The sequence below is a fragment of the Synchiropus splendidus genome, chromosome 4 (assembly GCF_027744825.2).
Source record: "Synchiropus splendidus isolate RoL2022-P1 chromosome 4, RoL_Sspl_1.0, whole genome shotgun sequence".
Classification (NCBI taxonomy): domain Eukaryota; kingdom Metazoa; phylum Chordata; class Actinopteri; order Syngnathiformes; family Callionymidae; genus Synchiropus; species Synchiropus splendidus.
The window spans coordinates 11,043,301-11,056,388 of record NC_071337.1 but is presented as its reverse complement, the minus strand read 5'-3'; the positions used below and the strand labels follow the sequence as shown (position 1 = coordinate 11,056,388).

Genomic DNA, 13,088 nt, shown 5'->3' with positions numbered 1-13,088 from the left:
TCAGATACGCATTCAAAATAATTATTTTGCCACTTAACTCGTATTTGTGCTTTGCAGATGATATATCTTGTCTTTAAATATGAAATGTCGCATCCGACAGACTGTGACATAATCGACCACCAGGGGGTGCTGCTTGAGATTGTCAGCGACTGTTGCGATGACGTATTTCCTTTTCCTGTGTCGCCGAGGGACGAGATATCCTCGCCGTGAGAAGAGAAATCATGGCCAAACTGAGTAAAGAGACCAAACAGCGAGTGCAACAGCTCTTCCAATGCGGACAGTTTGTCATCCGATGGGGTTTCATTCCGACGGTGCTGTACCTTGGTAAGTTACTGAACTTGAACTGAGCTGCGGAGTCGTAACTACTCGTGTTAGCCTGTTAGCATAGCACCCTGCGACGTAAATTTCAGATGTGTTTGGGTCCCTGAAGGTCGTGTGACATTTAAACTCTGAATTCAGCGCTTAAATGTCATACGACCTTCACATACCCTCGTTGATTTCATGTCATGTTTTTTGTCTCTGTCTCTACGACTTTTTTTTTTAATCTACTTGTTAATATTGTCTTTGAGTCATTAAGTCAGACGTAAACATTTAAATATCACATTCCGCGAATAAAAATTGCAAATGAAGTTTCTTTGCAAACATGGGTTTGCTGCCTTTAGCTTTTGTGGGGTGAAAACGTGTCCTGTGCATAACATTCTTTGACTTGTAAAATATTTGGCGATGTTTTAGGATACCAATAGTAATGTCATTCAATAGTCATCTTATTGTAGACCTTTTTCTGCTTTAAATCTGTGGCCACTTATTTCTAGTGATGGGTAAATGAGGCATCATAAAGCGTTTTGGCACAATGACACATTGTACTGATAGTGTGTTGGTACTGTATCACTGAATACTGACACCTGCTGGAGACTCAAATTCCCTGCAGGCAACCGACTTGACAGACTGACAATAATATAATTTAAGTTTTGCATTCATATTGTATTATTCCACAGCTTTAAATAATGTGAACATGCATCATAATGTGATAAACGTGGAAACAATGTGAATGAGGACGCTTGTGGATTTAACAATTTTTTTATTCAAAAAATAAGTTTTTCGAATGTTTTTAAATTTAAGTTAAATTATACCTTGAAATTAATTAGAATTAGAATGAAACAAGACAAGTCGTAAATCTGAGACAAACTTGGTAATGATTTAAATAAATACGTACATCCGATAGGAGATGGTACCACACGGCAGACATCTTGCGTTTCCCTTGGAGCTGCTCCCTACATCCACAAAGACATTCACAAGGAACCGTGAGATCAGATTGTTTCAGCACTTGCATCCTGTTGACAGATGCGCTTCCTTGTCCACACAGTTTGGTGTGTATTTGCCGAGTCGACACAGTCACATGATAGCGGTACATGCACAGACACGGGGTTTGCTCTGTGAGCTCGGCGCGACCCTGGCACATCGGTGTTGCAGGACCCATCTCTACAGCTTTGTGTTATCATTTGATCCATTCAATCTTCTAAAGATGCTGTCATGAGACGTGCGAAAATGTTATTTTGAATTTCCCCCTTTTTGTCTGAATTATAATCCAATGACCATAATAACAAACTACCATATAATTACACATATTTTTCCCTTTGTAATTGTTCAATTTAGGTGCCATTTACTCCAAGACAGAAACAACTGCATCATCTTGGATGCAGTGTTTGTTTATACGGCAGTGCCGACACGCGTGACACGCGAATTTGCTAATGGTAGCCAGAGTAGGAATGTTTGACAATGATGCATTCACCGCTTTGTCAACATTTGGTTGAAACCGCTCCCAGAACCAGAGAGTTTGCACATGACAACCAGGCACTGCACTTCCAGTGACTGTGCAGCAGTCACCATTATGCTACAAAAAAAAACAAGCAAAAAAAATGTACATCAGGACCATTAAACAGTGTTGATGTTCCACCTTAGCTAGAAAGGGCTCATTCTCATTCATTTACATATGAAACTGTGACTTCACTTAAATAGCACAGGAGAGCAACATCACCCAAATCTGCCTGAGGCGATGGGTTTTTCGTATCCAGTCATTTTCCATTTCTGGTTCCTCTCCCTGACCATGTAGCCAGGACAGGTAGAGATAGAGGATGACTGTCAGGATGAATGACGCAGGACATTTATTCTATAATTGTGAGTCTATCTGATGAGCAAATTTGTGTCATACTTAACTATAAACTCAACTGGTTATTTTTTATTACGCCCAATTTCCACCCTGCCAAAGGTAATATTGTATGGTGTTCTACCATAATAACCCAGAAGATGGCAGCATAACAAGTAGAATAAAGTAAGGTAGTGCACGACTGCCAGCACTGTCAACACATGTCACTACTGAATAAACATTTGTGGCGCAGACAAGCCTAAGCTATCTTAAAAGGAGTCAAAAGCATTATGGTGAAGCAATAGTGAGTAGGGCTAGGTATCGATTCTAATTTCAAGAATCGATTCGATTCCGATTCTCATGACTTAGAATCGATTATCACGATTCAATTCGATTCGATCCGATCTCGATTCAGGTTAGTATTTAAACCATTTTCTGAGCTGTTGCCTTAATCACATGACAAGTTAACGTATTAATACTAGTATCATATTGACATTCAACAGGAAATTAATGAAGGATTGATAGTAAATGATAATAAAGATCCAGACACAGAGCGCCAGATGTGACTGCTCATGGGACTGCTGCATTATTAGAAGTATGACATTAAACATTCACCCAAAAGATGATGCTGTTTAATACTAATGCATTTTTATGTTATTATCAAAATGAAAAAAAGATATTCTCAGCCACTGAAAATGTAAACGGAGTGCTGGTGACTGACTTCACAGCAACCTGACGGTCATTGGTCAGTATGTGAACAGTTCTCTGTGGTCTGTATTACGTTTTTTACGTTTATTAAGAGGTCCCACTCCTCATCAATATAGTGAGTTGTCAGACTCGCGTAAGATTGCGAAGATGTATCACTTGTAATGCCCACCCTGACTGCTGACTGAAGCTTACTTTTCACCTTTTCTTTTACTGACTGGTGCATGTTTGGGATAACAGATGTTTGCGAGAAACCGTAACGTAGTGTGGCTCTGTTACTTTCATTAGCCGCCTGAAGCCCTCGTTCTCAACGACGGAAGACGGGCACATATCTTTGCAAATGAAGCCCGCAATCGCTTCAGTTATTTTGACAGAGCTTGCAGAATTACCCGCTAGTGGTAAAGTTCGCTCGAGTTTCATTTGTTGTGGCCCGGTGGATGGCTTGGATAGAAGCGTTGGGTGGTGTCGCGTCACGTGACTCGTGAAGTGGGTCGTATTTCCGCTGCACTGCAACACTTCCAATAGCTCCATTAGGCATAACATGCTAATTGCTATGCTTTTGTCGAGCGCATTTTTGGTTTGGTCGCGTCTGAACGTTGCTAGTGTTGCCACTGTGAGGAGGCATGTTGTTTTGACTTTGGTGTCCCAGGTGCGCGCATGCGCACTTGACCCGGAGAATATGTGTTAAAACGTAAATTAATTAATCCGATCTTTGGACCTACGAATCGATTTTATGGAATTGATGTACGAATCGATTCAGAATCGGAAAATCGATTTTTTGAACACAGCACTAATAGTGAGACGCTGCAGGTGGGCTTCTCTTTTACCTGCCAAGGTTGTGTTGTTTTTGACGATTTAGCTTATCTTCTTGTCTCTGTTCAGAATAACGTGAAAAGTGATGGGCGGATTTGCATGAAATTTCCAGGAAATATGTGAAATGACACATGCAACGAATGATTCAGTTTGGGGTGTGAGCCGAGTCACCGCCTGACTCTAGGAATTTTGAAACGATTTCTCTAACATTGAGAGATGTGCCAAGATTGGCGTTTGATTCCAGGAAGTTTTGCTTTGAAGGCTACTTTGTCATTAGGAGATTGTGCTAGGGCTGGACTGAAGCTGCTTGGTGGAGGTTTGCACTCTCTTGGTGTTTTGCCTTTTTCTGCTTATAATTATATTCGAGTATTCTTTAAGTGAAATATACATTTGTTTGTAGCATTGTTAAGTTCATTCTTGCAATATTCTGCTTTGTTTGAAAGAAATTTCTCAAATCTAGCGTTTGTTTCACCTCCAAGAACTTCAGACTTTTAACTTACAGTTGCCTTTTGGAAACCACATGTGCCTCCCTTTCTCTTATGAAAACCTACGAGAATAGCATCTGAATATTAAAAAAATACATCTCATCTCTCATAATCATGTTTGCAAGAGTTGCCTGCAGAGTGTTGTATGGCCTTGTTTTTGCCTTGTTTATTTTGCATGTGCTAGTGTTTGTTGTACAAATGTTTACTGTGTTACTATAAATATATTGTAATAGTTATAATCTCTAAATACACACCATGGTTGATTAGATTATGTCAGGTCGGTTAAAGCCTGATACTGATGCAGTGACTGGCAGAGTGAAAGTGCGTTTCTTGTGCTTCTCTACATGGTGCCACTAGGGGCCTTGGTTGGTTTTCCATTAGAACAAGTTCCAACCTTGTTGCTGGTGTTCATCCCTAATATCCACATGAAAACAATAAACATCTCCTCAGGCTTTTAACCTTGACTCACCAAAATGGAAGCCTGGTAGTGACCTAGGAAACTTCAGCCTGCCATCAGAAGTCGGTACTAAAGTCAGTTGGACTGTCCTTGGCTTGGCCCCAGTGAATCCTTGTGGGGAAGCCAATGAGTGAGGTGGAAGCACATACAACTGTGACAGTGGGACGGGGTTGTTATTGCCTGCCTCCGTTGCTTCATGTCATGGCAGCTCAGTTGCATGACTGAAGAGACTGGTTTCCTGGGGAAATGCTTGCTGTGAATAGTGGCTTTTATAAATCTGGATAGTTTTGTCATTTTGACTATGGCCAATGTATGGCCCATGAAAGTAACAATATAAGATTGTGGGTTTGTCATCCCCTCTGCATTCAACACGCTTGGGATGTTTATGCACATGAGTCATGTTCACTCTGTGACATTTCTTTCAGAACCAGCTTTTGTGAGCTTTTGGCCACAGCTGGGTTGCTGTGCAGCCCCTTGCAGCTAGATGCTAGTTTCAGATTGCGTTTGAACTTGCTGGGGTTATTGAACTGGCACTCAGTCTGGGAGAGGAAGGAGAAATTGTTCACAGATCTTCTTTCTAGGGAAAGAAGATGTAGCACACATTGTACATCCATCTAGTCAGCAGGTCACAGGCCTTTGTGTCTCTGTTTCTAAGAAGAGTAATTCAGTGGCTGCTCTTGAGCAATAACTGAATTTGTCTTGCAACGTTGGATTTGTCTTTCGCTTTACACCGCATCAAACTCTTGGTAACAAATGGAGTTGATTTTTAGGAAAGCAGAGCCCCATTCTTGAGCTGTGAAAGGTGCTCAGCTAATGTTTCTCTGTAGTAATGAACAAACATCTCCTTTCAGGTTTTAAGCGAGGAGCAGATCCAGGAATGCCTGAGCCAACAGTCCTAAGGTGAGGAAAGATGGTCAAGTTCTGAGTGAAGTGGATCAGAGTGTAGGGATGTCATGGCATGAAAAGCTGATTTGACAAAGTTATAACATTCTCATTATCATCACGATATTGTAGCAATGTGGTCAAAAGTACTGAAACACACGGAACACAAACAATGCAAACAATTCAAATGAAGCAGTTTAGAGACATGTCCCTGCTTCAGAATGAACAAAGTGTTGTTGGCTGTGAAAATTCAACACAAAAGTAAGACATTCAAATGTAAATGTATCTACATCTGAAGTTCCTGCTGGATGATCTGACCTCGCACCATGGCTTGGGTGACTCCAGGAAAGTCATGTTTCAGCTTCAGTGGAGCACAGTTGACCATTTATCCTGGTAACCGTTACATCCCTATTGGAGTTGCACCGCTACCTGTGGTAAACTCCCCAGCTGTTAGTATTAGGGACGTCCTGATTCTTTTTTGTACTCATGACATCCCCTGATACTCTCTACAGTGTTCCCTCACTACATTGTAATTCACCTTCTGCCAATTCTCCGCCAGACTTTCAAAAAATCCCTGGTAGAAACCCTGACCATGGGTCTTCATAATTCATCGTAGTAATGTTGCTATGAATGTTTCTAGGATCTAAGTGTCCACATGACATTGACAGCAAGTGAAAGCAGATTATGATCGAGACTCACTGGGTCATGAATATGCTTAGTCAGAATAATTCTCACTTTCTCAGTGTTCCCTTTTTACTATGTTCCTCCAGCTTGCTGTGGGGCTGAATGACATCGTCTGTACACGGCTGCACTTCCTCCCTTCCGGATCATGTGACCCACTGCTCCTTTGACATCATGGCTTTTTTTTTTAAAAAAACAGGACTTTCCTTTCAACATGTGAGACTGAACCTGTGTTCGAACGTGCATGTACAGGATTGTTAACTTGCTCTCCATTGTGTTGAGTCTATCTTGCTTGTAAATTAAACTGGATTAGTGTGTTGAATCAGATGTCGCTCCTTTCTTTTCCATCAAACCAGAGCAGCTGGAAAGATAAACAACCGATCACTGATGTGAAAGGAATTTATGTCAATAGTCAAACAATTACTGCAAGTGTTTCAGATGTTTTAACCATTATTGCTTAGGGCGGAACAGCCTTGTTTTCTATTGAAGCCAAGCAAATCATAGGATTGCTTCGTATTGAACAGGTCCAATTCTACAATTTTTTTCTTTTCATTTACATCTTCAGCTGGTATTGCAAATTAAGTTGATGCTTCTTGGAGGGTTTTTTTCCCCTGAAACAAAGCCAACACTGCGACGTACCTGTGAATCCATGCATTGCCCTCCATTGTGATATTCATGTAGTCAGTCCCCCAATGCAAGAACCTATTTGCAGCCCTTAAAATCTGTCTGTGCTCACATCCTGGATTTATGTGTATATATATATATTTTTTTTTTTTCTCCAAGTATTATTATTATCATCATAAAAAATATTAATCAAAAGTAAAAAAAAATTCCATAACCCCCCAAAATAAAAAGGAAAACTACACCAAAATACAATTCTGGCACATTTCAAAAAGAATTACACAGTGGAGAATAATAATAAAATAAAAAAAAATGAAACTGAATGACGTAGTCCACTTGAGGGGTTACTGTCAAACCCTCGATACGCTGGGACTTTAGTACGCATTAAAGAAGCTGGGCGACATGTCGAGGCCTCGAGCTTCACCCATGCGAGAGCCCTGTTCAGTTATTCAAATGAACGTGACTTTGATATTTGCTGCTCAAGAACGCCATTGCAAAATGGGAAGTCCTATTCCGCCCTGCTGACAATGTTTCTGCAGAATTGTCACACGAACTCTGAGGTTCTCGTTGTCCCATGTGCTCGAGGAAACTTATCGACATTTAGGGTGAAAGTTCTTGCTCAACAAAATGCAATACAGAAGCCAAAGTAATGTGTTCATTTTGACAGCGTTTATCATCCCGGTGAATGTGGCAATAATCCTAGTTCTTTTATTACTGTTCGCAATGAACTGAAGTTTGCGGTGTAGAGGTTTATAAATATCCTAATATTTACATTTACTTTACCGAAACGATGCGTGTTTCCAGCTGCATCATTTATCTTTTCTACATTTACCTGCCAAATTCATCAGCTGCTACAAGCACTTTTTCAAAGTATTTTAAAGACCCACGAAGAGTTGCTACAGCTCAACTCAGCCTCTTCCTGCTTCTTACAAGCTTTACAATTCCTGAACTCGTTGGTTAAAGTGTCATAAAGAGTCTTTCAGAAACCGTCTTCAGTCAACTTGTCAGCACGGGTGCGACAAACCTGTGACTTGCAGTGCTGTATATAGTATAACACTTGTACAGTGCTGTTCTGAGACTTCACATTTGAATTGCTGGTCCCAGACACTCCGCAGTTGGACAAGTTGATGGCGAGAAGAATGTTTCTAGGTTATCAATGTTGACTTGCGGGTACAGAGCTGGTCTATCAAGAGTTCTGGAGTTCAATGAATGATTTATTCTTAACAATCGACACTTAAAAAGCACAAGCGACAATCATCACCATTACAGTTGTTTGAGTAATCTGATGGCAAAATAAATATTCATAAATAGCAGATTTAAATAGGTAAAATAAATAATATCGCGAGCGACGTCGTCGAGCCAGTGCCGCCGGATCAGGCCGAGGGTGTTGTCTTTCGGCCGAGCCTCCCTCTGGAGCGCTCCCGCTTGGCCAGCGCCCTCTTGGCGTCCACCAGGAAGAAGCCCAGCTCCCTCAGCAGGCTGTACGCCGTCACTTTCCTGTGGAATTCGCTGGGGTTGTCCAGCTCCCTCTGCAGCTGTTCCTCCTGGATGCTGGTCAGCATGACGACTGACTCTGGGTTTCTCATCTGGTGACGGAAGAGAGACCTCGGTCATGCTGTGAGCTTGGTCTTCAGGGTTAGCAACAGCAAAAGTGAACCTCCATGAGCCACACTGGTTGTCTTCTATAGCCCGGACCATTTCTAACATGCCCCCTGTTTGTTTCTGGTCCCTTCCCACTGAAGCATCTTCGTCTCTGCTTCTTGTTGTAGTGTCAGAGCTTCTGTCTCTAAACCGAACAGGTCTCACTACCGTCTCTACTGTCACAGATCACTCCTGTCACCATGTCTTCATTCTCCTCATCACTGCCAATTACCTTGACTCTTCCTCTTGTGCATTCACTCACACGCACTTGTTTTTAAAGTGGCGTCTCACCTTCTTCTTCATGAGTTTGATCAGCACACTGATGTAGTAGTCGACTGTGGGAAGGATGGAGTTGCCCGGGTACTCCTTCTCCACATGCTTCAGCAGGAAAGCGTAAGTGGAGAGTCCGTGAATCAGCCGCTGGAGACAGGCCTCCTGGAGAACAGTGTGAGCCATCAACAGAGCACGTCTTGTTTTCAATACTAACATGTGGTATTCCATAATTTAGGCTCATTTGAAGGACTTGGTCACACCACTCTCTTTAGTTCCCGTCACTCTAGAGTGTGAGGTGTAACTGAATATCTCATCACAGTCTTGATATATGACTAAAATAAGGAATTTCCCACTGAATGGTTTATATTTTGTCCATTTATTTTCAATTGTCTCCACCCGGAGCCTCCTTTTTTGTCACTAACCTTGGAGAAGTTGGAGCTGGGACATGGTCTCGGGAGTGATGGGATCTTGTACTGCTCCAGAGAGTCGTTGCTCATGCTCTGGAATTCATCCTCGAACTGAAACCACGGTGCACAGAGTCAGAGCTGCTGCTTCTTCTTCACTCACCAAGAAACTCACCTCTTTGTCAAGTTTGGCGGCTTTGCGTATCAAATCCCAGTATGGAGCCGTGCTGAGGCGCTCAGGGGTCACCGTGCTCTGCTCCTCTTCGCCCGACGTGTCGCCTGCTAAGCTGACCTCCGGCACTGGAGAGGCGCGTAGGCACAGGGCCACGGCGGCTGCTAGCATCACGGCGGAGACGGCGTCTGTGAGGAGAAGAGTGAACGCATGACTCACAATAAAAGAGGAAGATGACCAATGACCAGAAGCAACTGTGGCTCACTCAGTTTGCACGGCATGATGCTTGGTTTTGGGGCTGTTCCGGAGGGAGGCCTGAGGAGACTTGCTCTTGCTTTGCGAGGAAGCCCTCATTTTATATCGTCTTCGAGCTGGCGGGGTTTCCCAAAGCTACTATGGGTGTCCCCAAGAAACATGTCGAAATTGACGATTATTATTAGTATGAATGAATTTTTCTTTTTTTAGCCACCATTACACACTCAGACCTCTGAGCAAAAATGAGAGAAGAAGATAAACAAATGAATCTTGACTGGGAAAATTCACCTTTTTAAGGGAAAGCCAGGAAATATTTGTGGTTTCTTTTTTTTTTTTTTGTACCTAAAAATGACATGCAAATGGAAAACGCTCTTTTAAAGAACCATAAAAAGCAGACTAACCTTAAGTTTCTAGCAACTGACTAGACTTGGTCATGAATATTCTGATTTAGAATCTGACTTGCAAAATATTCCAGCTCAATATATTTGAGTGAGTATCATTGCTGCTTTTTCACATCAATTTTACTTAGTATCTTAATATTTTAGTGAATTAAAAGCTAAATGTTCACCTGAGTTGGTCTTTTATTCTGCCTGGGTGTCGTGTAATTCAACAGTGCACTGGCTCAGTCACTGACTTGTTGATTTAGTAGCTGACTTGGTGGCTCTTCTCTGGTCCTCATTTCTGTTTTCAAATCTTAATTCAAAGTTAATACATTCCATCACCTGGTGTCTCAGTGCTTTGGGTCTGTGCCCTCTTTACAGTCATCGTCCCTTTATTTTGATATCTTGTGAGCATGTTTTGACTCAGAAATTCAATAGATAATTTCTTTATTTATTTGCCCCTCTGTGGGGTTGTTGGGGCCGAAGCTATCTCTGCTACTTGGGACCATGATGGACACTGGGCCGGGTTCCCCCTTCCACCGTGTCGGGGTGGGGCTTGCCCTACTTGTTTCTCATTTAATTTCCATTTTATTCCAAAGAGGTAGTTAAGTATTTAACAATTTTCAATTCTCCTACTTGTTTCCGTAATGTTGAAAATTCTAATGACTAAACCCAGTGGAACCCAATGACCTTTTTGTTAAGGTGGAATCCCTGCTTTCACATGTCTTAGTGAAACTAGTTTTCTCAACATTCTAAACCATGAATTTGAACTGTTTGTTTTTGTCAAAACAATCTGACAGATTGTGTTTTTTAACATTGGCTCACTTTAATAAAGGACTATGTTTTGATGTATGGAGGAAGGACAAGAGGAATAAAGCTGAAGTACGAGTCATAACCTTAAGTTGGCTGCTGAGGATTTGTGCAACACTAGATATTTCTACATTCCCAATTCAGGTCCCTCGAATTAATAGGCTTCGGGACCCCTCAATAATAATAACTATTCATAGTTATTATTATCGATTTGTAGTAGTTTCTATCGAAACTAAAAAAACCCTCTTCTCCATTTTTGCTCGGTCCTCCTTTGGTTTTACCCTCTGTAGTTTAAGAACAGGAAGTGTTTCTTGGAGGACTTTTGGAAGCTGTTTTGAGTTGGTGACGTGGAAGTCTGAATTCATCCAAAACATTTTTTTTAGTTTCACTAAAGTGATAAAAGTCCTGTGGAAATCCTACGATTGGCAAGTTAGCTGTCATCTGTTCATGGATTAAAATAACCATCATGCCATATTTTATTTTAAACCACTCCTCCATCACCATGTCGGAGCTCCAGCAGATGCCAACGTGACCGTCATTCATCTGAGAAGTAAATTGAGTTTTGATAGTCAATTATATATATATAGTTGATTAAAAAAAAAAAAAAAAAAAAAAAAAATATATATATATATATATATATATATATATAGATAGATAGATAGATAGATTTCGCTTGGGTCAATAACATCAAAAAACGGTACAGTAATATGACAGCTTCTGAGGAAGTGACGTAAAGATAAAAAATGTGATTTTAAAGAAATAGCGGAAGAGAGAAGTGACTCATCATAAAAAAATCCACGATATAGCAGAAGATAAATCAATCTAATAGAAACAGAAGAAAACCAGGGATCAATGCAGAAAAGTGTATATATAATATGCGAAATATATGAGCGAACAATTGCAACAGTGTGATAACTTGAAAAAACTCCACTACGAGACGAAAATGGAACTTTAGAAAGTTACCTCAGTGATATTTGAAATACCAATGTGACGTAAGTCGCCAACACACTCACTGTTGCCGCACCTCCATCACCACGAAGTTGTACAATGTCTTATTTACGAAAGGTTCTTGATTCGACCTCAAGGCCAACTGTGGCTCAGGTGGTTTTTAAGACAACTTTTCTCATCCCGAGCGTGTTCATGAAAATCGGAGAAGTAGAAACTAGTCGTTGCAATTGTGATGAGTGGCCACTAGAGGGCTCCGTAGTCTTAGTTTGAGATTGACGACCGTCATTTTTAACCGTTAATCGTTGACGTTATTTCAAACATTTTCCCCGACAGTCTACTTACTTCATTTTATTATGATGTTTTTGTTCACGTTTGCACGTGATTCCAAAGCACTTTCCAAGTTGGTGGGATCCTCACTGACCACGGCAATAAAGCTGATACTGATTCTGATTATACTATTCTATAGTTCTATCTATCTATTCTCTCCATGAACTTGAGTGTTTTCTCAGATTTTATTTTTTACTTCATTTTGTTACTCATTTGCTCCTACTTTAATGCGTTAATTTAAAATAATTACACACACACACACACACACACACACACACACACACACACACACACACACACACACACACACACACACATATATATATATATCCAAATGATACAGATTGATCACGTATATATGTCATAGCGCAAATATACATGATGAAGGAGAGTAAAAAACGCTCTGAAAATGTGATTCCCCACACACAGGTTGGATAGATTAAGAACAATGACCTACATTTGGATGCAGTGATATGTTTGTCCACATAAGAACTTACCCATAAATCATAACCCAAACAACCTTCCACTGTGCTTCTCCAAGGGTCGGATCGTGGGGGCAGCAGCTGGAGATCCAAAGACCCTGCTGAGGGCCAGTAACTTTTCTCCATGCTAGAGGATTTTATTGGCTGGTTGTAAATGTTACTATAAAATATTTATCTTCATCATCATCACCCTCAGTCGGGTGTTTAGCCCTTTGAATGCCAGTTCACACTCATGTGATGCTTTGGGCATTTTTGGGTCTGTCACAGTCACTGAAAATACTATTTATATTTTAGACATTTTGGACACATTTTTACTCTTCAGCATGAGGTTGAACTGTGCCGGTGAGCAATATAAATTGCACCACTGGAACAACAGTTGGGCGCCAGGTGAGGTCAGGGTTGCCCTCACTCTGCCTGGTGTCCACCACGACTTGTTGTTTCTCGCCGACCGCCAAGTTTCCGCTCCTCACTTTTTTTTTCTTCCTCCATCTCCCTCGGCTGCAGCTTCCAAAAGAGCGGGGAACAACTGTCTGGTCTCTCCCCCAGTTCACCACAGGCTCTCGTCAATATTTAATCCAGAGTGCATTTGTTTGAAGGCAAGCGCGAGTG

The 13,088-nt window shown here is 41.2% G+C and overlaps 2 protein-coding genes across 2 annotated transcripts; one reads left to right on the top strand and one right to left on the bottom strand.

Annotated features, from left to right (window-relative positions):
- The first annotated feature begins 180 nt into the window (after positions 1-180).
- tomm7 (translocase of outer mitochondrial membrane 7 homolog (yeast)) lies at positions 181-6,488 on the top strand. Its single transcript, XM_053862932.1, has 3 exons — positions 181-324; positions 5,455-5,503; positions 6,256-6,488. The coding sequence occupies exons 1-3, from the start codon at positions 222-224 to the stop codon at positions 6,269-6,271; spliced, it is 168 nt and encodes a 55-aa protein (XP_053718907.1). The 5' UTR covers positions 181-221; the 3' UTR covers positions 6,272-6,488.
- Positions 6,489-8,080: 1,592 nt separating this feature from the next.
- On the bottom strand, positions 8,081-9,558 carry LOC128757185 (interleukin-6-like). Its single transcript, XM_053862291.1, has 5 exons — positions 9,543-9,558; positions 9,281-9,465; positions 9,124-9,219; positions 8,720-8,863; positions 8,081-8,373 (listed from the first exon to the last, which is right to left on the bottom strand). Exons 1-5 carry the CDS (start codon positions 9,556-9,558, stop codon positions 8,161-8,163), a joined length of 654 nt encoding a protein of 217 aa, XP_053718266.1. The 3' UTR covers positions 8,081-8,160.
- Between the last annotated feature and the right edge of the window lie 3,530 nt (positions 9,559-13,088).

Excerpts from the sequence above, each read along its gene's own strand:
- tomm7 (XM_053862932.1), top strand. The coding sequence starts at position 222 with ATGGCCAAACTGAGTAAAGAGACCAAACAGCGAGTGCAACAGCTCTTC. Across the intron at positions 325-5,454 it reads TCCGACGGTGCTGTACCTTG|GTTTTAAGCGAGGAGCAGAT; the intron begins GTAAGTTACTGA and ends ATCTCCTTTCAG.
- LOC128757185 (XM_053862291.1), bottom strand. Across the intron at positions 9,220-9,280 it reads CCGCCAAACTTGACAAAGAG|TTCGAGGATGAATTCCAGAG; the intron begins GTGAGTTTCTTG and ends CCGTGGTTTCAG. Across the intron at positions 8,864-9,123 it reads CCAGCTCCAACTTCTCCAAG|GAGGCCTGTCTCCAGCGGCT; the intron begins GTTAGTGACAAA and ends ACTGTTCTCCAG.